Source organism: Dermacentor albipictus, chromosome 1 (genome assembly GCF_038994185.2).
Source record: "Dermacentor albipictus isolate Rhodes 1998 colony chromosome 1, USDA_Dalb.pri_finalv2, whole genome shotgun sequence".
NCBI classification, from domain to species: Eukaryota; Metazoa; Arthropoda; class Arachnida; order Ixodida; family Ixodidae; genus Dermacentor; species Dermacentor albipictus.
The window spans coordinates 314,915,302-314,938,303 of NC_091821.1; the positions used below are offsets into that span (position 1 = coordinate 314,915,302).

The 23,002-nt window shown below is 48.6% G+C and overlaps 1 protein-coding gene across 5 annotated transcripts in view; it reads right to left on the reverse strand.

The window, feature by feature from the left end:
- The window catches only part of by (focal adhesion protein tensin), a 354,735-nt gene that overhangs the window by 165,852 nt on the left and 165,881 nt on the right, over nucleotides 1-23,002 (reverse strand). For all 5 annotated transcript variants that reach the window (XM_065435184.1, XM_065435202.1, XM_065435175.1 and 2 more), the window contains 2 exons: nucleotides 17,538-17,661; nucleotides 6,541-6,578 (listed from right to left, as the gene is read on the reverse strand). In XM_065435184.1, the coding sequence (XP_065291256.1) occupies nucleotides 6,541-6,578; nucleotides 17,538-17,661 (162 nt within the window). The remainder of the gene's footprint in view (nucleotides 1-6,540; nucleotides 6,579-17,537; nucleotides 17,662-23,002) is intronic.

Here is a 23,002-nt window from a genome sequence, read left to right on the forward strand (position 1 = left end):
AACAGAGCCTTTCAGACGACTTGTAATAGACACGGTAGGGCCTCTTCCAAAAACAAAATCAGGCTACAGGTACTTGTTTACCATGCTGTGTCCGGCTACCAAGTTTCCAGAAGCAATCCCTTTGAAAGAGCTCAGCTCCACCGAAGTAGTAGACGCGCTCTTGACAGTGTTTGCACGAGTTGGGTTTCCAGCCGAAATTCAGGCAGATCAAGGGTCAGTATTCACGAGCGCACTGACTTCCACATTCTTGCAAAAGTGCGGGGTAAAGTTAATACACAGTTCTGTCTATCACCCTCAGTCAAACATTGTAGAGAGGTGGCATTCGGTGCTTAAGCGAGTTTTGCGTGCGCTATGTTACGAGCACAAGGAGGACTGGGAGAACTGTCTGCCGGCAACTTTGTTTGCTTTGCGAACAGTTCCACATGAGGCGACAGGGTTCTCACCAGCAGAACTAGTGTATGGGAGGACACTCCGGTCTCCACTGAGAATGTTAAGAGAGATGTGGGAGGAAAGAGGGGAGAGTCCAACAGTGGTTGAATACGTGCTAAATTTACTGGAACGGCTAAGCGCAACCCGAGAACTAGTCGGAAAGAACATGGAAATAGCTCAAAGGAACGCCAAATTCTATTACGACAAGAATGCGAGGCTTCGTACGTTTAAAGTCGACTCAACGATGAAAGCGGAAAAGTGTAGGTTTGGTTGTTCGCAGGTTACTTATCTGGGCCATGTTGTCGGTCAGGACATGAGACGGCCGGCTGAGCTGAAAATAACTACGATTGGAGAATTTTCTCAGCCGCGCACGAAAACGGACCTTCGTTCATTTTTGGGACTTGTGGAGTACTATCAACGGTACATTCCGAATTACTCGCAATTGGCAAGTCCATTAACAGACGCCCTCCGAAAGGGAGCACCGAGTAACGTACACTGGGATAAGGACAAAGAGAACGCTTTCCAAAGTTTGAAAACGCTATTGGTTTCTCGCCCTGTGCTTCGCGCGCCAGACTACACAAAGGAATTCATAGTTCAATGCGACGCAAGCGACAGAGGTATGGGCGTGGTACTTAGTCAGGTCGGCGACGATAACGAGGAGCATCCTATCCTCTACGCCAGCCGTAAACTAAATGTAAGAGAGGAAGCCTACAGCGCTTCAGAGAAGGAATGCGCTTGTTTGGTTTGGGCCGCCCAGAAGTTGTCGTGTTACTTGTACGGAGCGAAGTTCATCTTCGAGACCGACCACTGTCCTCTGACGTGGCTCAATCAAATGTCACACAAAAACGGCCGCTTGCTCCGATGGAGCCTCACTCTCCAAGAGTACAACTTCTCCGTTAGATATAAGAAGGGAAAGTTGCATAGCAATGCGGATGGTTTGAGCAGGCTAATTTGAATTCTGCGTTTGGAGGTCCCGCCTAAATTTTAGGGTTACTAGTGTTAATTTTATTAAGCGAAGAAGATCCCCTCTCATTTGGCAGGATTCCCTCCATGATTGCTGAATGTGTCAGCAGGAATTTGCTTCAGAAATTGACATAGCGAAATGTAGCATTTTTTTTTTGTTTCTGCACTTATGTTGTTGTTGTTTTTTTGAAGCCTAGCGAGTCTAAAGTGAGAGCCAATGCACGTCATCTCGGCGCAGAGCCGTGTTGTGGGGTTCATGTTGCAGTTGCCTGTCCTTGTTGGATGTTTTGGGGCGGTGACATCAATGCACAAGTGGTCGCTGCGAGCCAAGACATCAATCCCCCCCTGACCAGCAGCCGTTCTCTTCCTGCCTAGCGGTTGTCAGCGCTAGACAGTCGAGACTTTCCGGGCCATGGAGGCGCTGTCAAGAATGGCGTGCTGCGAAACAAGATTGCCACACAGTTACGACAGGGCGACACGACGCGCACCTCTCCCTCTCCGTGGCTGCAGCTGGGAGGCGTTCAAAGAAGCGACCTTTGCGCTGGAATCCGCCGCCTTCCTCCAGCCCCTTCGACATTGTGACGGAACTAGTTCGGTGCGTGAACAATGATTCCGGAGTTCCCCAACGCGGAGCTGATTTGACACGCATGGACAAGCTGCCGCGGGAACGACGTATTTTTGTGCTTCTCACGGTTCGGAGTGGCACGGAACAACGAGCGACCCTCGATCGGCAACGATAGTTCCCGGAACGGCACCCGCCAACGCCGTCGTCGGGCATCAGAGCGCGGTTGCCTTTGTGTACGTAAACTGTTCTGCAGAGCAGCGGCGAGTTGGTGATGAGGAAACGAACAGTCGCCGCGTCGTAGGACCGGCGGATCGAGTGTATAAAAACTGTGGTTGTGCGAATGCTGAGGACACTTCTCTTGAGCAGTCATGTTAGACTGAGACACTTCTCTTGAGCAGTCATGTTAGACTGAGTCACTTCTCTCATGCAGTCATGTTGGACTGATACTCTTTTTCTCAAGCAGTCATGTTAGACTGATTTAATTTCTGTAAATAAACCCCCTTTTCCTCGTTCTCGATGAGAAGCAGTTCTTCACTTCATCAACGATCTCAGCGTAAATAAGTTGGACGACGGCATGGGCCAGCTACCTCCGAATTCATGCCGTACTCCAATCTTGGCAAAGGACCACGGACGATGGGATTGAGCCCCCAATCCTGACACCGCGTAGCGTTATAACGAGGTCCAGCTGTTCTAGTACCTTCCAGGCCCGCTCCAAAAACGTTCGGCTCCCGTTTCCGGGTTCAATCGTATGCGGCCGGTCGCCACACGTTTAATGCTGCGGGGGCTTCCCGTCGGGGCTCCAATTTTAGCGCCTCTGTCAAATGCCGAAATCAGCGCGCACCCTGGTGGCGGCAGGCAGGTTGGAAAACTACCATTCGCGCTGTTGCTTTAAGCCAAAATACATTCTGTTTACTTTTCTCTTCATATTTTTTTAGGAAAGAGAGCAAAAGACAGTTAAGACGAACGCTATGCCTATAGTATGGGCTCTACAAAAAAAAAGAAAAAGAAAGGAAGACACTGTAAGCTAAGAAGTGGAGGGGATGGCACTGTCAACATCGAAATTTGTCACGCACTGTGTCGAGGAAGCCAGAACTTCTTTGCTAACAGGCAGACAACGGCCTCCGTTGGCTAAAATAGCCACGGATGAAGGAGACGTCCTGACGAGCGTAAGAATGATGTGCCCTAATGCTTCCCATTGCAGGTGTTTACGCTACATCTCCCCGTCGACGGTGACAACCGAATAGTCTCTGCGTTAAAGAAGGAAGTGGTCTTTACATTTTAGAATGTTTGCCACTAGTCAGAGCAGATATTAGCAACGGTAATTTCTGTTATACAGCGTCACATCCTACAGTCACGCATTTTCGTATCAACCGCATACTACGTCGTAATACTGACGTTTCTTCGTGACGACAAATCAACATCTTGTTGGATGTTTACAACACTGCCGCCTGTTTCTGGAGACATGCGCTTCCAGCGGGAAAGAATAACACAAGCAGCATGCGAAGAAGAATTCGGAAAACAAATACAACAACAAAATGTCGAAGTGAAGATTGAAGTACCCAGCTGAATGTGCACACAATCCCAGAGCAAGCTCGTGCATGAATGAACACAAACTGCACTCCGGGACTTCTTGTTGATAGTTTCGCATCTCACGTCTCACCTTATACGCGGCGCTTCTTGCCGGTGGAGCCAAGGCCGACTGTTTGAACACGCAACATATGGTTACGTAAATTCACTTCTGAGCTGTTCCTGCGCGTACTATGACAGGCATCAGATTTGATGGCTACTTTATTACTGGCAAAAATTTTGAACTGCGGGAAATTTAAACTGACCACCGAGAGAGCATGACACACGGACAGGCGCAGACTCGCAACTAACTTTTATTCCACAAAGGCCACATATAAATACCTTTCAGAAATACACCACTACGCGTGCGCGGCAAAACCAATATCACCAAAAATAACTTTCTGCTCAGGCAACACGCACCCTTGCTGCGCTCTTCAATAAACCTCATCTCACTACTGTGCAAACTGAGGCATCGCTGACCTAATTGAGTCCCTTTCCCTTTTTTCTTTTATATGGTACGCCTCGTGTATCTCCCTCGCTCAGCTATCACGGCACCGACACATGATTTTTACTTCTTTCAGGAGCAGCTTACGCTTGCACGCCCAGCTGAGATTGGGAAGGTGCCAACTTAATTGTGTTATTCTTAAATAACAGTTCATGTTCACGCAAGCGCAAATTCCCACACCTTCCGGTTTAGCCTACACAGTCTGCCACACGAAAGAGGCACCTGATAGACTACCTCAACACCGCAATCTACGTAGAAATTGGTGAGTGTTTCTTTTTTCGCACCCTTGGAACCTATTTCTATTTTTTCCTATGCGCGAACATAATCCAGCAAGCTTGCCGGAAGCCGAGAACACCACCTCAACTCCATATTGTTTCACAACCTTTTCAAGGTTACGTGACGTCTTGTGAGCATAAGGCACATATGCTTTATGTGCCTTATTTCTTTATCTTTAAGTTTCCTTGCAGCTTCACAAATAGTATTTTGGTTTTATCTCCTTTAGCACTGCTTCCGCTACTGCTGAAATGACTGATTGAGGGAAAACAACTTCTTCTAGCCTTACAATATGCATATTAAAGCTTTCCTTTACTTTTTGTGTGCATAACTTCCTTAAGGCTGACATATCATGAAAGCCAACAAACAAAGACACCAAGGACAACACAGGGGAAATTACTTTCGCTTACTAATCCAATTAAAGAAATGATAAATTAATGGCAAGGAAAGTGGATGAAGAAGCAACTTGCCGCAGGTGGGGAACGATCCCACGTCTTCGCATTAGGCTGGCGATGCTCTAACCAATTAAGCTACCACGGCGCGGTTTCCCCATCCACTTTCTTGGATATTTACGTGTTACTACTAGAACTAACCTTGGGAGCGTCAGACAGCGCCCCCACTCGCAAACCTTGGCGGCGGATGTGGAACATCCTTTCTGCCGAAGGCGTCACGAGTACATGATCTTTCTGGGTGACGGCAACTGGTCAATGAACCCGCACATGCTACCTGAAGGCATCAATGTTGCCGTATTCGAGATCCTCGTTATGTAACAACGAGAAGGGGTTGACCGAGGGGCCTGATTTTTATTAATCATGAGAAGCCAACAAACAAAGACACCAAGGACAACACAGGGGAAATTACATGTACTTACTAATTCAATTAAAGAAATGATAAATTAATCGCTATGAAAGTGGATGAAAAAACTACTTTCCGCAGCTGGGGAACGATCCCACGTCTCCGCATTATGCGAAGACGTGGGATCGTTCCTGTATCGTGGGATCATTCCGAAGATGTGAGGTCGGATTATTGACCAGTTGCCTTCACCCAGAAAGATCATGTATTCGTGACGCCTGCGGCAGAAAGGATGTTCCACATGCACCGCCAAGGTCTGCGAGTGGTGGCGCTGGCTAACACTCCCAAGGTTAGTTCTAGTAGTAACACGTAAATACCCAAGAAAGTGGATGGGGAAACCGCGCCGTGGCAGCTTAATTGGTTAGAGCATCGCAAGCGTAATGCGAAGACGCGGGATCGTTCCCCACCTGCGGCAAGTTGCTTCTTCATCCACTTTCCTTGCCATTAATTCATCACTTCTTTAATTCAATTAGCAAGTACAAGTTTCCCTATTTTTTCCTTGGTGTCTTTGTTTGTTGGCTTCTCATGATATGATTACTAAAAAGCGGGCCCCTCGGTTAACCCCCTTTCTTCTCGTTAAGGCTGACATCATGTACTGGGTGGCCATTGCCCGCTCCGCTGTCTCCGAATGAGCCGCATCGCAGGGCAACAATTTCTTCGGAGACCGTAGATTCTATATTTCCAGCATATATGGTTGTCATAGAAGGTTACGGCATCGTATAGAAACTGAATTTTGTTATCCTTTGCCAGTGGCGGTCGGGCGAAGAAACTGCCGGCAGCTTTAGCAAGGAAGGCCACGTACGCCTGCTGCGAGCGACACTCCTCCTTTAGCCGGCGATATAGACGAATACAAACACTATCGTAATGTCTTGGGTTCCATTAAACCTACAGATTGACGAAATAAGAATATTGAAGTGCTTCTTGATATGCGTCTTTAGATGGCGTACATGCTCTACCAAATCCTCTATCGTTCTAGCGGATAAGCTATATACGTAGGCGGTATGTGTCACTTCAATAAAAGACACGTTGTAGGAAGTTGTATGGCTTAGTCACAGGACGACATGGCAACAGTGCTAGCCTGCAGTAACTTACAAGAATGAAAGAAAAAAAAGAGGTGCCCGTGAAAGAAGTGTTGCTAAGGGACCGCAGGACGTGGGCAAGGCGTAGCAACGCAGTGTGTGTGAGAGAAAGAGAACTGCTTGTGGAAAGGGAAAAAGAGTATAATCCCGCAAACGCTACGTTTTCAGCTACGGAGCCGGGAAAGCTTCCTCACAAACGCGAGAACAACACACAACACAGCAATGCAAAAAAGCGGGAGTAAGAAAAGAAAGAAATAAATAAACGTGCAGCAGTGAGGAAAGGTCGTGCGGTGGGCATCCATTCTCACCTTGGGCTCGCAGTGGAGGTGGCAGCAGTATTTGCAGGCTGCGGAGAGAAGAGAAAAAGGAGTCAGGAAAGCCGAGGGTCAACGTCTTGCCGCTCGGGCGCTAAGAAAAGACAGAAAGTGCGCGCCACGACCGCGTTCCTTCCCGCCGCTCGCGTCGCTGTGGCGGGCGTCGTCTCTCATTTCTCAAGGCGGATGCACGCCACACGACGGCACACAAGCACGCGTCTTTGTCTCCGCAACGCCAAGACCGTGAAGTACGGTACATCCCACAAACCCTGCTTTCTCGCATATTTCGCAATGCCACCACCGTCGGGATGGTAGGACGTGCACTGGCGGTCGAGGGCGCTGAAGCCGCGTAACGGGAAGGGCGACTCGAAGTGTTAGGGAACGCTCGCACACAAGTAACAGGCAAGCGGAAGACTAAGAAACGGCGAACAACGTCACCATTCATATATATATATATATATATATATATATATATATATATATATATATATATATATATATATATATATATATTGTTGCGGGAAGAAAGCAGGCCCACGAGTGTAAAATAACTTATATTTACAAATGATGGATATGGCGTTCAGGCAACCGCCAGACTTCGTCTTTCTCTAGTCCAATTCAACGTCTTCCTTCACTTCACCGTAACATCACCCTCCCGGTGGGGGAGCTCCGTCCCGGTGCAAGTTAAACAGCCTCACTTATTGGGGGGACATAGGGCTTGAGCCTGGTGACGTGAACAACATCACTGGTTAAGTTGGGAGGCACGGAAGGCTGACCGAGTGGGGCGATCTCGTAGGTCACGTCGGACAGTTGGCGTAAGATCTGGTACGGACCAGAAAAACGGGACAGTAATTTTTCCGACAAGCCGACACGACGTGAAGGCGTCCAGAGAAGGACAAGGGAACCAGGTGAAAAATGGTGGTCTCGGTGCCGAAGGTCGTAGCGTCGCTTTTGAGAAGCTTGCGATACTGTGAGGCGATGACGGGCGACATCTCGGGCCTGGGCGGCTAAGTCAATAGCATCGCGAGCGTAAGCAGTGCTGGGTGACTGTACTGCGGAAGGTAGCAACGTGTCAAAAGGCAAGGTGGGGTCGCGGCCGTACAAAAGGAAAAATGGTGAAAATCCGGCAGTGTCGTGACGGGACGAGTTGTATGCGAAAGTGACGTATGGTAAAGCGACGTCCCAGTCGCGGTGATCGTTGGAAACGTACATGGCGAGCATTTCAGTGAGTGTGCGGTTGAGTCGCTCGGTGAGGCCGTTCGTTTGAGGGTGGTACGCGGTAGCAATCCGATGTTCTGTAGAACAGGAGCGGAGCAGATCATCAACGACCTTCGATAGAAAGTAGCGGCCGCGATCCGTCAGCAACTGGCGAGGGGCGCCGTGGTGCAGGATGACGTCTTTTAGTAAGAAGTCGGCGACATCTGTAGCGCAGCTGCTTGGCAGGGCTCGTGCGATGGCATATCTAGTGGCATAATCGGTTGCTACAGCAATCCATTTGTTTCCTTTGATGGAAATTGGAAACGGACCAAGGAGGTCGAGGCCCACACGGAAGAAGGGCTCTGTAGGTATATCAATGGGTTGAAGCAAACCAGCGGGAGGCATAGCAGGCGTCTTCCGGCGCTGACACAGGTCGCAAGAAGCGACATAACGGCGCACAGAGCGATAAATGCCAGGCCAGAAGAAGCGGCGCCGCAGGTGGTCGTAAGTACGAGTGACGCCCAGATGTCCAGCAGTAGGAGCGTCATGAAGTTGCTGGAGCACGGTGAGTCGAAGGTGCTTGGGGACGACTAGGAGGAGCTCCGGGCCGTCAGGACGAACGCTACGACGGTATAAAGTTCCATCGCGCAAGGTGAACATCCGAAGGGACGGGTCAGTGGGCGAGGAGCTTAGGCGTTCCATAAGTGTTCGAAGAACAGGATCCTTGCGCTGCTCGTCGCCAATGTGGAGGAAGCCGGAGAGGGACAGAATACTGATGTCCGAGTCTGCATCGGTATCGTCCGGTTGATCCACGGGATTGCGGGACAGGCAGTCAGCGTCTTTATGCAGGCGTCCTGACTTATATATAATAGAAAATGTATATTCTTGTAGGCGCAATGCCCAACGTGCAAGTCGTCCAGTTGGGTCCTTCAAAGAGGAGAGCCAGCAGAGGGCGTGATGGTCGGTGACAACGCAGAAGCTCCGACCGAAAAGGTACGGTCGAAATTTCGCGACCGCCCATACGAGCGCGAGACATTCTCTCTCAGTAATGGAGTAATTTCGCTCGGGCGTGGAAAGGCGGCGGCTAGCGTAAGCGATGACACGGTCTTGGCCCTGTTGACGCTGAGCGAGGACAGCGCCGATGCCATGACCACTCGCGTCAGTTCGTACTTCAGTGGGCGCAGAAGGGTCAAAGTGGGAGAGAATGGGGGAAGTGGTAAGCCGCTCAATCAGGGTAGAGAAGGCTTTCTCCTGTAGCGGTCCCCAAGAGAAAGAGGCGTCTTTCTTAAGAAGGTCAGTGAGAGGGTGAGCGATGTCCGCAAAATTTTTCACAAATCGCCGGAAATAAGAGCATAAGCCCAGAAAACTACGGACATCGTTCGTTGAACAAGGTACAGGAAAATTTCGCACGGCGTGAACTTTCTGTGGATCAGGTTGGATTCCGGCGGCGTTGACGAGATGACCAAGCATGTTAATTTCACGGCGACCGAAATGACACTTGGAGGAGTTTAGCTGAAGGCCAGCCCTGCGAAACACGGAGAGTATGGTTGTGAGGCGCCGCAGGTGGCTCTCAAAGTTCGGCGAAAACACAATCACATCGTCGAGGTAACACAGGCATGTAGACCACTTCAAGCCGCGCAAGAGAGAGTCCATCATGCGCTCGAATGTAGCTGGCGCATTGCATAATCCAAAGGGCATGACTTTAAATTGGTACAGACCGTCCGGCGTGACAAAGGCGGTTTTCTCGCGGTCCATCTCATCGACGCTAATCTGCCAATAGCCGGAGCGGAGGTCAATTGATGAAAAGTATTGGGATCCGTGAAGGCAGTCAAGAGCGTCATCAATGCGAGGCAAGGGATAAACATCCTTCTTTGTAATCCGGTTGAGGTGACGGTAGTCAACGCAGAAGCGCCACGAGTTGTCTTTTTTCTTTACTAAGACAACCGGTGATGCCCACGGGCTACTGGAGGGTTCAATGATGTCCTTGTCCATCATCCTGTCTACTTCTTTCTGTATGATGGCCCTTTCTGTTGCCGAGACACGATATGGCCGCCTATGAATGGGGCTGGCGTCACCGGTGTTGATGCGATGCGTGACAACAGATGTCTGGCCAAGTGGACGGTCGTCCAAATCAAAGATGTCCCGATAAGATGACAGGAGATGACGAAGAGCTGTTGTTTGCTCGGAAGGAAGGTCGGGGGCGATCATCTTAGAAACATCGTCCGCAGGCGTCGAGTACGAAGGAGTGGATGACAAAGGTCCGTTCGTACTTAGGAAGGATTCAGAGGTCAAAAAAGAAATCTGAAATTCTTCCAAAGGAGTGATATGCGCTATGGCGATACCGTGTGGCAAAACATGTGACGAGAACCCAAAATTGAGGATGGGCACGCGAGCGCAGTTTTCGCGGATCCGAATTAAGGTGCTCGGTAGGGCAATATTACGCGACAAAACCACGTCAGTAAGCGGCGACAGGACGTACTCGCCATCAGGTACGGGAGGACAGGGCGTCAGCAGGACATTTGTAGCAGCCTGTGGAGACAGCTTTGCAAATTCAGCAGCACATAAGCGGTGTGGAGCACAAGTGGTTGCGTCGGCAGGAAGCGGCAGGTCCAACTGTACAACACCTGCGGAGCAGTCAATTTGGGCAGAGTGCTTCGAAAGGAAGTCGAGGCCGAGAATTAGGTCGTGTGGGCAGTGTTCAAGGACGATAAATAGAACAACGGTATAATGGCCCCCAATGGTCACACGTGCTGTGCACATTCCAAGGACAGGTGACGTACTCCCATCGGCGACTCGCACGGTGCACGGTACGGCGGGGGTCAGAACCTTTTTGAGCCTGCTGCGGAGAGCAGCGCTCATAACTGAAAGCTGCGCTCCTGTATCAACGAGAGATCTAACAGGAACGCCATCGACTTCAATGTCCAGCAGGTTTCCACATGTAGGCAGGGTCAATAGAGGATTTGTGGGCCGGGTCGGAGTTGCAGCTTCACCTCCGGGAGCTGCACCGCCTAGTTTCCCGAAGCGAAGCGACCGGTTGCAGAAGGGGACGAAGAGCGGTGAACGAGAGGCGAACGGGACCTACGACCTTGCGGAGACGGGGAGCGGCTGGATCTTGGTGGAGCACTGTCGGCGTTGATGTTCCTAGTCGGCGTATAGGGCGAGAAAGTGCGATTGTCGGGTACTTGGCTGTAGTGACTCGGAGACGACCACCGAGGAGGCGACGACCAGTGGTTGCGGCAATGACGGGCGATGTGTCCAATACCGGAACAATTAAAACAGATGGGTTTATCATCCGCTGTGCGCCATTCAGCTGGGTTGCGACGGAGTGGTGGAAAGCTTTGCGTCCGGGAGCGAGCGGTCGGAGAAATTTGGTAGGTGTTGGTATGGCGGACTGAGCAGAGAGATGGAATGCCCAAACTTGCTATTTCCTCCCGAACGACCGCTTGTATAAGGGAGATAGCGGGTACGCTTTCCCGACAGTCTGAACGAACGGGAGCCGGGGCCATGGCCTCAAGCTCACGGCGAACGATGCGCGTTATTTCTTCCGGTCCTGCGGGCTGAACGAACCGCGGCGGGTCTTCGCAAGAAGATGTCGCGGCGGTATTGGGCAACCGGTCGAAAGTTTGAGTGACGCGGCGGCCCTTCGCTTGTTCGAAGCGCCGGCACTCCTTAATAATTGCATCCACAGTGGCACAATCCTTACACATCAAGAGATTGAAGGCATCGTCTGCAATACCTTTCAATATATGGCCAATCTTGTCTGCCTCGGTCATGTTGTCATCAGCCTTGCGACAGAGGGCCAGCACATCCTGTATGTACACGACATAGGATTCTGTGGACGTCTGAGCGCGGCACGCAAGTTCTTTTTTAGTTGCCAGCTGACGACCGACAGGTCTGCCAAACAGGTCTCGCATTTTTTCTTTGCAAACATCCCAGCTCGTTAGGTCAGCTTCATGTGTGTCATACCATTGCTTCGCAGTTCCCTTCAGATAAAATATTACGTTTGCAAGCATCATTGTAGGATCCCACCTGTTGTTGTCGCACACTCGCTCGTACATCGTAAGCCAGTCCTCGACGTCGACGTTGTCCGTGCCACAAAATGTTCCCGGGTCCCGTGGGTGAGTGAGGATGACCGTGGGCACGGGCTGCCGAGGCGTTGTCGCTTGTGTCGGTTGATTTGCCATTGTGGCAGCAGGTAGATGACGTCCGCTGCGAAGTTCCGTGGTTGTACCCCGCACCTCCACCAAAATGTTGCGGGAAGAAAGCAGGCCCACGAGTGTAAAATAACTTATATTTACAAATGATGGATATGGCGTTCAGGCAACCGCCAGACTTCGTCTTTCTCTAGTCCAATTCAACGTCTTCCTTCACTTCACCGTAACAATATATATATATGTAGTAGGCAAAAAGGGATTCTTCAGGCTACCTTTCAAACGTAAAGAACTTGAGTGGTGCTACAAGGTAAACAGAACAAGTATTTAATTTCGACAGTTTCGATCGGTGGACCGATCTTCATCAGGGTTTATATATATATACACACGCTTCCAACGCACATGTTGGGCTCTACGCTTTAGTGGAGTGGTGCGTATCAAGCCCTAAGAGCTAATGGCGATGCGCCCAATTACAATTTTCATTCTAAGCAGCGTGCAACCTCATGTAATGTATATCGCCAAATCAGACTGATGCTCAGAGTAAGACGTCTATGCAGCGATGTCACGAGGAGACAAAGACAACGTGCGAGACCCGTCGAGGGAAGAATGGCGATGGCTGGTGCACGTACAGGGACGTGCGGCAAATAGCCAGCTACATTTAAGGAGTCTGTATACCTCTGGTATCATAGTGGCACGCACTCATTCCGAAAGATTCGCCAAGAATGAGCAGGCACCCATGTGGCATACAGCAAATGGCAAAACCAAAGAAAACGCAGTAAGCAAAATAACCCACTGAATATAATGCGTATTTTTTATTCAAACGAAAATAAACGAAAGAGATGTAGTCACCTTATAATGGTGACGACTACTCCTTTTCGCATAGCAGAAGAAACAATATAAAAAAGATATATATAGTAAGAAAAGGTAAAGAAATCACGTCATATGGTCAGAAACCCACTGAACGCAGTCCTATACACTCGTGAACATAAATATGAAAGGCAAGAGCAAGTCGCATCACAATGAGTTTGTAAACAAAGTCAGAACCAAACACAAGCGGCCGTGGCGTACTATTCGATTACGAAGTCGGTGCGCTTTAGATGTGCCTTTGAGCCGACATTACGTGTTAACGTTTTATGGATGTTTATGGAGAAAAGAGGCACGATTACTGGCAGTATACTGTCGATCAGCATGCAACAAGGGGTTAGATTCATATTATTTAAGTATACGAAGTATAAGAAAGTATATAAGAAAGGAAGTGGTATACTTGCATTCGACATACATATAACCATCGTTGTAACAAGATAACCATATCAACAAATATATCCGCCGAACACAGACATGAGCAACAGCCACGCCAAACCCGATACAGTAGGCAAAGTCTGTTTCACTTTGGAGCTGGCAAGAAATATCCGAATCATTGCCACGTTGCTTTCATTCTCTCACGCGGTAATGGTAGCGTTTTAGTCGAGTACAACGTTTCTGCATTGAAATGGTTACAGACGTGTTCTTTCTCTTATATTCCTTCCGGTGGCAGTTGCCAGCCTGCTCCTCGCTTTCCCTTTCCTGTTACCTGTGTATATGTGTATATGTGTGCAAAACAAATAATAATAATAATAATTTCGTTTATTTCATGATCAATACTCTTAACCCTAACATCTGCTTAGGCCACTGAACCATCATCCTTCATCTGCAACGAGTAAAGAGAAAGATACACGTGAAATTATCTCCTCTTTGGGAGGGGAAGCGGCCTTTACAGGACATGCCACCTGTGTACGTGCTGCGTATGCTCCATCCATTCGTGGACATGAACTTCAGTAGAACCTAAAAATGGATGTTTTACGATAGATAATTAGTACATTAAAAAGAACTTGTCGTCACTCATTGGTGTGAGGCCGCTAACACGGCATCTCCCTACACCTCCCCCTTTTCACTGCGCGCAGGGCTGCTGCCCTCCCCTTGGCAGGAACTGTCCGTGTCAGGCTTCGTGGTATAACATGCGAAAAAAAGAACACGCACTGCGGAAGTCCGCGTGGAAAATGGTACGCCGGTTCACGACAGTGCACCTTTCGTTAGGGGCGTATACGAGCCGCCAGGGTTGCGACGGCAGAGGACGTGCCAGGTGGCACGTGTACTTTGTGAAGATCACTGTTCCTTTTGGGAGCCTCCTCTATTAGACATCGTCCCAGGGATGTCTGCGCAACCGTTGAGAAATTTCTATCTTGTTGAATTCGCTCAATTCTTGGAACATTCGGTCATCTTACTTTTACTTTGATCTTCTCAAAGCTTTTCATGGGCGTTTCTTGTTAGAGTTGACTAATTGTCCTTCTAATCCCATCCGACCCGCGGCTACTACTCCCACGTAGCGAGTGTGGAACGCCGAACCAAACCAAACCAAACTAAGCCATGATACACCATGACTTGCTTGAACAAGGTCTGCACCACTTTAGCGATAGAAGATAGAAGTGGACCTATTGGCTAAGCAAACTTATTTGTGCCGGTGGTATCGGAAAAAAATACGGTAAACCAGATTGTGTATAGAACACGCAGAGAATGAAAGCACAGAAATGGGAGCCTCGCGACCATGAAAACATGAGCCCTCTCTGCCTCCTTCCAGTTAGTTTGGCAACGGCTGAGTGCGAGCGGTTTAGTATAGAACACCTCTGAGTAGACGCTTCTGTGGGCGAGACTTGGAACAGGTTCAAGGATGCGCCTCTAACCACCAGCCGGAAATGTCTAGAGCACTTACCGTTACCAGCGCGCAAGAAAACAAGATGCTCTATTTTTTCACCGAAGCAGAATACGTTTCATCACAGAAAGACCTCAACATGGCCGACAATGCATAGCCTGCAATAGCTAAACAAGAATAAAAGAGGACCGCATAGAAATGGATGAGGATATGTCCATGGCACCAGTGTAGACATTATGCAAATCGCCGACCAATACGTAACCAAATTGCAATGTAACAAACTATTATTAATTTTTAGAAAAACTTGCTGTGCGCAAAACAAACAGGGACAAAGAAAAGGAGTAACACAAGGACGAGCGCTTTCTAAGAACTTAAAAACGCGGAAAATGTTTTTCTAAGAGTTTCTAAAATTTATTGTGCGCAAAATGAGCAGGGACAAAGAAAAGGATTTCTTTGTCCCTGCTTGTTTTGCGCACAAGAAGTTCTTCTAAAAATGAATCGGTTCCAACTAGGTCGACTCGCAGTTATATTATTACTTATTTTAAAGAACACGTGTCATAAATTCCGGCCGGATTCCTTGTCTTTAATCGCGCAATATCCGTACAGTTCATTTATAACAACTTTCGACGTAGCTCAATCACTGAACTACAAGCTCGCGCTAACCTAATCCCGTTATCCGATAGAAACCGCTCATCGAGACTAAAATTTTTATATCAATTAGTTAAGGGGCACTATAAAGTCGACGTTAGCGAATGGATTACATTTTCTTCCGGTTATTCGACACGCCAAAGACATGAACTAACAATAACACCTTTTCGTTCTCATAATGACTCTTTCAAGTATTAATTTTTTCCACGAACAGTCAGAGACTGGAATAATCTCAGCAGCTGTATCGTTCAAGCAGACTCTTTGTCAGCTTTCGCATCCCTTCTTGATGGCTGAAACAAAACTGGTTATATTATAGTGACTGTCTATATGATTTATACGTTGAGTGTTCGTCTATTTCATTTGCACATTTGATAAATGTTTTGCTTAATTTTTCTTTTATTCTTTCTTGACTGTGACCTAGGCATGTACATATGTTTCATTTGCCATTATGTTGTATTTTCTCTCATGTATTGTAACCCACCCTGCTAAAATCCCGGTGGGGATTGCAGTATCAATAAATAAAAAAATGAAATAATAAAAAAATTTATTGTGTCATTTCTCCTCTCAAGATCTATCTAAAAAGAGATGCGTCGAGGAAACTTGCGTCACCAGACCAATAATTCAGTGTCCTAATTTCATGCATTCAAGTCCACTCACCAAGCTCTCCTCATTGCAGATACGACATCCTCCGGTGAAAAAGCAAATATATCAAGTAGACATTGTTTGGATCCCCCCTTCAAAATACAGCATTTTCTGATACATGCCAATTGCGAGGATAGCGCTTACTAAAGCACTAAAGGCATCACTTTCGTTAGCTTTTTCTTTTATATATGCTATATGTCCATGCTCACGTAGACCCTCCGCTCTGAAGATACGCCGGGGGAGCTTTCTAGATTTATACCAGCAGCTCTCACCGCTCTCGTGCATTACGTCCTCGCTGCATACGGTGCGGTGCGCCTGCTTAGCCAATGAAATGTGCCACAAAGAGTTGCTTCAAAGTGCATCGCAACCAAGAGCGAGTTGCGTATGCGGGTGCAAACGTGAAACTGAGAGCGAAACCGCGGCTTCGCGGCAAACGACGAGAACGGGTGCCGCTCGCGCGCTTCGCCCGACGAGCGCGAGGAGACGCGGCGAAGCCTGAACGGGAGCCGCGGGCTTGCGCCTAGCGCGACGTCGCGGCTGGGCGCTGTGTGTACTACGCGCCGAGTGAGCCCAGCTGCTCGACCTCGTCAGGCCACCCTGCCACCGCACATGAGGCGCGGCACCACGCGGACACCCAGAATAGACGAGCGCCTCGCAGGATGCCAGCAGTGCCCGGTTCGCCACTGTGCGCCTATTTTCTGTCTGCACGGGCCGGGCTCCGCCGCGCGAACGCGTGTGCGCACGCGGGCCTTGCAACGGTTGCCGCCGAGCTGTGGGACGTGGAAACATTTGCGTACCAACTCGTCCTAGACAACGAAGGTGCTGGAAGCATTGAGCCATCACGTCACGTTAGTGGGTCGACGGCTCTAACGCGAAGCACGCTGTGTCGGGACAACACCCTGTAATTTCATGAAGATAATCGCTATAGAAAACATTCTTGAGAAATTAGGTTAGAATAATAATAATAATATTTGGGGTTTTACGTGCCATAACCACTTTCTGATTATGAGGCACGCCGTAGTGGAGGACTCCGGAAATTTTGACCACCTGGGGTTCTTTAGCGTGCACCTAAATCTAAGCACACGGGTGTTTTCGCATTTCGCCCCCATCGAAATGCGGCCGCCGTGGCCGGGATTCGATCCCGCGACCTCGTGCTCAGCAGCCCAACACCATAGCCACTGAGCAACCACGGCGGGTATTTTAGGTTAGAAGGATACTGGAAGTAAAAGGAAACGAAAAACATAATTAGGCCACCGTAGCGGTTTCGAGCACTTCGGCTTGCCGCGCACAAATGAAACCACCGAATTTATGAAAGCGATTGCTTCTGTTTTTTTACAAAATAATAGGATGGGGGGGGGGGGGGGGATTAAAGCGAAATTTGAGAATGTTCGTGTACTTGAATTGACGTTTTCGTTAAATAACGCCGGATGGTCGGAATTAATCCGGCGTCTTCCATTACGACGTCGCTCATAGCTAAGCGTTGCTTTTAGACACCCAACATTGAATGGGTGCAGCCATCGGGCACGCGCGCGTTTGTGTGTGTGTGTGTGTGTGTGTGTGTGTGTGTGTGTGTGTGTGTGTGTGTGTGTGTGTGTGTGTGTGTGATTTTATATATATATATATATATATATGTAGAGAGAGAGAGAGAGAGAGAGAGAGAGACGCACCTCTGCAGGATGCCCCCTGGTCCCTGAGCGGTTGCTGGCAGAGATCGCAGCGTTGTGTCTTGCGGAACTGTTTGTTGCGGAAGGCGTGCCGAGCCTCCACGCCGCCAACGTCCACGCCGCGTACCTGCACAGAAAGCAAAAGTCGTTGGGAGATAAGAAAAAAAGAAAGCAAAGTGAGAAGACAAAAGTAAAATCCTATGCAGCTCTCACGCGCTGCACGAATCAATGTTACGAGAAGAATTTTGTGAGCAGCACGCTTTCCAACATCGTTTGGTCCATTTGCAAAGTGTTAGCAAATGGACCAACGTTTTCCTGTAGGTTAAGCAATTGTGTGCGTGACGCGAGCGTGTGCGTCACGACAGAAACAAAACCGACAACGACGGCGATGATGTTACCACGACGGCAACGGCATGATGACTGCTTTTAGCTTTCTTCTTTTCTTTAATCCGGCGAAGGAAGGCTACAACTTGTTTCCTTGCAACTTGGCCCGGTTCTGAAGGCGGTGCACCTTAACCCAGCGTCTGAAAGTATTACGTGTAGTAACCACGAGGGAAGAATATGATAAACTGGCTCTTCACGTGTGGAGGAGTTGGGGTGAGGAAGGAGCGGCGTATAGCATACGCTTTTCTTCTGAATACCTTGCTCAGCTACGTGCTCGATTAGCGTCCGACATAACGGTCACGTATGTCCCAACCATGACAGCCAGCTGTTGTACAAACCTTCATTGTGGTTAGAACGACAGGAGGTCGAAATAGCAGAACACGAATTTATTGTGGTGAAGCGCCTTAACCACTATTTAGTGTCCATCAGCGACATTATGTGAGCTGTAAGTTTCATCATTTCCTGTCTCCAATTTTCTTTAAGACAAGCGCGCTCGTTACCAGCAAAAACCATCGCCACAGCCCTCTCACTAAGCACTAGGACGTCATATGCTCCCCCCCCCTTTCCGCCCCTCGCTTTATTTAGTTTCTCGCCTTCGCTATCAGCTCCCTTACACGAACCTGCGCTCCATCGACGTAATCAAATTAGATGTCCTCTTGCATAAGGCCACGAAGCTGGCTTTAGGTATCGCTGTCAGCAGCAGCACCTCCCTTCCGCTTCAGATGGGCGTTTATAACACTACCGACGAGAGTCTCTCTATTCATACACGTAATCAAGAGGTCCGCCTCGGCTTCACCCAACAACGACTCACTATATCCTTGAGCGCTTATGCTATTCCATCCCTATGTTCTTTTTTATTACGCCTCCTTCAGTACTCCCTGCTGCTACACAAAGCCTTTTCAAGTCGCCCCTCTTCCACGGCACATGCAGCCCCAAAGGGACGTGGCGCGCTGTGCAACCCGCGTTTTGTATTACCAGCGCTACCTACGTACTCATGCCTCGCATCCCTGTTTCTTCACCGACGCCAGCACATCTCCCCGCGGTTCCGTTGTACTCGTACTTTCACAATCCCTAGCTATAGTTCACCGCGAACTGCTTCTCACTACTGATCCCACGATAGCAGAGCTACATGCTCTGGCTGCAGCTTTTCGTCCTCTACCTGTGAATTCTTTACAACCACCGATCATACTTACTGATTTGAAGGACGTTTGTCGCAACATTCTGCCACGAACGCTTCACGCCCCCGCTTGCCTCTTTCATAACACATAACACATTACGCACACCAGTGGAGATTGTGTGGATTCCTGGTCATGCGGTACTGTCGGGGAATGAACGGACTAATCAGCCAGCCTTTGAATCTTTACGCGAGGCTGCCGACATCCCCGAACCAACTCCGCAAACTTCGCGCTACACACCGTATACAGCCTCGAACCCTATCGTCTCCTTAGGCGCGTCTCTCCCCCCTCCCCACTCGGCACTCCCGCGTGCTCATGGCGTTCTACTGGGGTAGGCGCAGTCCCAACTATTTGCTCTCACCAACCCGCCTACATCTTCTCCGTGCTTTCGCAGATGAACATCCATCTGTCTGCACTTCTTGTGGAAGTTACCCCAACTCCCACCGCATTCTGTGGCAGTTGCTCCCACCTGTATCTTCCCCCTCTCCGTCGTGGTCCCTCCACGCCTCTAGCCCATCCGCCGCATGGCTGGCACAAGCCACCTCTTTACCGGCACAAGAATATTTGGTCAAGTTCATCAACGCTGCGTTGAAGGACTGCACCAGCGAGCGCCTCCAGAAACTCCTATATTGATTTTAAATAAAGCGTTCATCTCTCTCTCTCTCTCTCACCCATCTACTCCGTTCACGCAGCGTTGGGTAGAAATCCGGATACCGTGCTCATTACCCTCCATATGGCAGCTCCCTCTCAAGAAGGCTCTGATTAATGTACCTCCCGCTGATGAAAAATGCTTTCGGGTAGTGAAGGAGAGAGTCGACTTGCTTTAATTTCTTTTCATATTGTGTTGTTTAAATATTGCTTTCTACGTGATAAGATAATCTGTGGAAACATATAATTAGGGATACAATCATTACTCCTCGAATTCTCATATCTTCGCGCAAGCGACATCAACGCTTCGCATGCAGAATACGAGAGTGCTACGAAGGTTCAATCATTTATTTGGAAAGATGCAGCACAAACACAACGTGTCCATAAACTATGACGCATTCGCGACGGAAGTTCTTCCCCTAAATGAATGTCTACTATGCAGTGGCTTTGTATGCTTAGCGGGTGGTGGTGGGCAGCGTTAATTCTTCGCACTTGTAACCTCAGCGCAGAGAGAGAGAGAGAGAGAGAGAGAGAGAGAGAACTCAGTGCCGAACTTCTTTTTAAAGATATAGTGATTAATCATTCCTTCATTTAGAGGATCATACCCCAAGCGCTACCATTCATGCGTTGTTAGCGTAGCTATCTTTTAAACCGAAGCACTACCTGGCATATCCTCACATATCGCTACTGCTATCCCATTAATCGTTATACAACTAGCTGCGTTTTAAGTCTAACACATTTTAAAGAAGTGTACAGCTCTTTTACTATCATAAAGAAATCTTGCAACACGGTAACAAGCATTCTTTGTTGCTAATCACTCAATGAAATACTTCGATCACATCACTATTTGTCCTCTTTGGCCGTGCGTTGTGGCGGGAGAATAAAATCAGTTTTTAGCAGCGCTTCTGTGTGTGCCCCTCCCATTTTGTGGTCGTCCTAGTTTTCGCTATTCTCTTTTACTGGACATGTACCAACTCGCCCCTACAGAAGTTTACTGTGACCACCTCCAGTTATATGCACCTCTACGGAGAAAGCGAGATAGCAAAAGAAGTGGGCTCGTCTTGCTGCAGATCGACAAGTAAAGAATCTGCAGGAACACACCGACAGACAGACAACAAAAACAAGCGTTCACTGGTCGATGCGGATCAAAAACGCGATATGCTTGACAAACAAATTAATTACAAAGCCGCGCTTTAAGGGCCAAACTTTCTTTTAAAGTTGTTAGACGCCCTGCAAAGTTGTTAGACAAGGCACTGCCACGTAGAATTGGGACAGATAATGGTAATATTTTTGTATTTACGAATGATGATTCGCGAATGCAGAAGATTCTAAAAGTCTTGGAGAATACGCATGTGCAGGCTCGGTGAGCTAGCGAGAAAGAGGGACAAGAGGAAAAGGCAGGGAGGTTAACCTGATCAGAATATCTGGTTTGCTACACTGTAGTAGGAAAGTGGTTATATTGGGCGAAGAAAAGATAAAGTGAGAGAGTGAGTACATCCTCCTGTCGAGCACATCAGAGTCCCCGAACAGAAAAATTACGAAAGAACCCATCTCACGATGGCTGTCGACGAGTACATGCATATCACTTTCAGCCGACGTACAGCGTGCTGGTCGTTCAAAAGCAAACGGATAAAACGCATTAATGACCGCCATACGAAAATAGCTGGCGCTTCATCAGGGGGAGCAGAAGATGGAAAGTAGCAGGGGATATTTAGGCGGCGCAAAAGGCACGCGCAAGTCCGTGTCCATACGCAGGAAAGCCGCGATTACGGTTAAAGAAAACAGAGGGAGGGGAAAGAAAAAAAAGAAGGTGGCTTTGTGAAAGAAAGAAGAAAATAAGATGAATAAAATGCGGGTAGCTGGGAGTGCCTTGAAGAATGGCCGTGCCGGGGGCCGACATGTCCCGCGCACGAACAGACAGCTCAGGCGCGAGTGCAGGAAGCGTCGATCCCTCCTCGCAGTCGGCGGCGCAGAAGGGTTGTGCGGCGCCCGCGGTGGCCAGACGGGGCACGCACAGCGCGTGGCCCAGCGTGCATGCTAATCAGTCCAGCGGGCAGGGCAGCCGCACGCACGCACGGAGGCCCCACCGCATGTCGGCAGCCTGCAGGCGAGCGAGCACTCGCCGCGGCCGGGCAGAGCCGAGGTCGCGCAGGATGAAACCAACCGGCCTCAAGGAACCCGCTCTTTGAACAGTCCCGTGGCACGCTTTCGCCGCGACGAAGCACGGCCTGAACAGAACCACCGCTACGCAGTCTGCCCAACACACCTTCGGCTCATTAAGGCGGACTTACTGATTCGTAAAGTAAATATATAAATAGAGATAAAACCACTCGCACATGAAAATACGTGAAACTAAAATAATATACATTCGTTTCTCATAGCTTACATCTGCCTTGTACTGTTGTGACAGCACACTGTGTGTGCAGTCACAGCGTCACCACACTGTGTGACGTAGGATTGGACGGTGACACTGCGTAACACTAGGAACGCCTTCGCAGACTGCATGACAGTGCCCACAGAAACAGTTCTGTATCATGTGTATGTGTGTGTATGGGTTTTTCCTTTTTCCATTTATATTTCTCTCTCTCACTTATCGCATCCCTTTGCCCTTCCCCGGTACAAGGTACCCAACCGGAGGCAATCTCTGGTTAACCTCCCTGCCTTAACCTCCCTCCCTGAGTGTGGCACGGTGCCTCTTTGGATAGGCGGGTACTGTGGCCGCTGGCTAAGCAATAAGCATTCCTAAAGATGAAATTCCCAAAAGTGATTAATCCAGCATACGATACTTGGTGCAGCGTTTTTCTTGGTAAAAAATTGGCATTCATACAAAGAAAATTCCAATGCTGCAGCAGCTAACTCGATGTTGCTTCCTTGCTCCACAGTGGGGGCCGCATCAGAGAAAACACAGAAAGACAGACGAACGACAAATAGTGGCCCAGCCGACGCGAACTCACGACACAAAGCAGCGCTTAGCATGTGAATGCGTCACCTCCAATTGCAACAAACTGATATCTCGGTTAGCCGCGTTTGGCATTCTTTCACGCGTTATATATATATATATATATATATATATATATATATATATATATATATATATATATATATATATATATATATATATATATATATATATATATATATATATATATATATATATATATATATATATATCCAGGTGTGAAGAACTATCAGTCGTTTCAAAGCACTATAGAAAAACAGAATTGAACACGCCATCATGTCGCGCTACTAACATGCGACCTG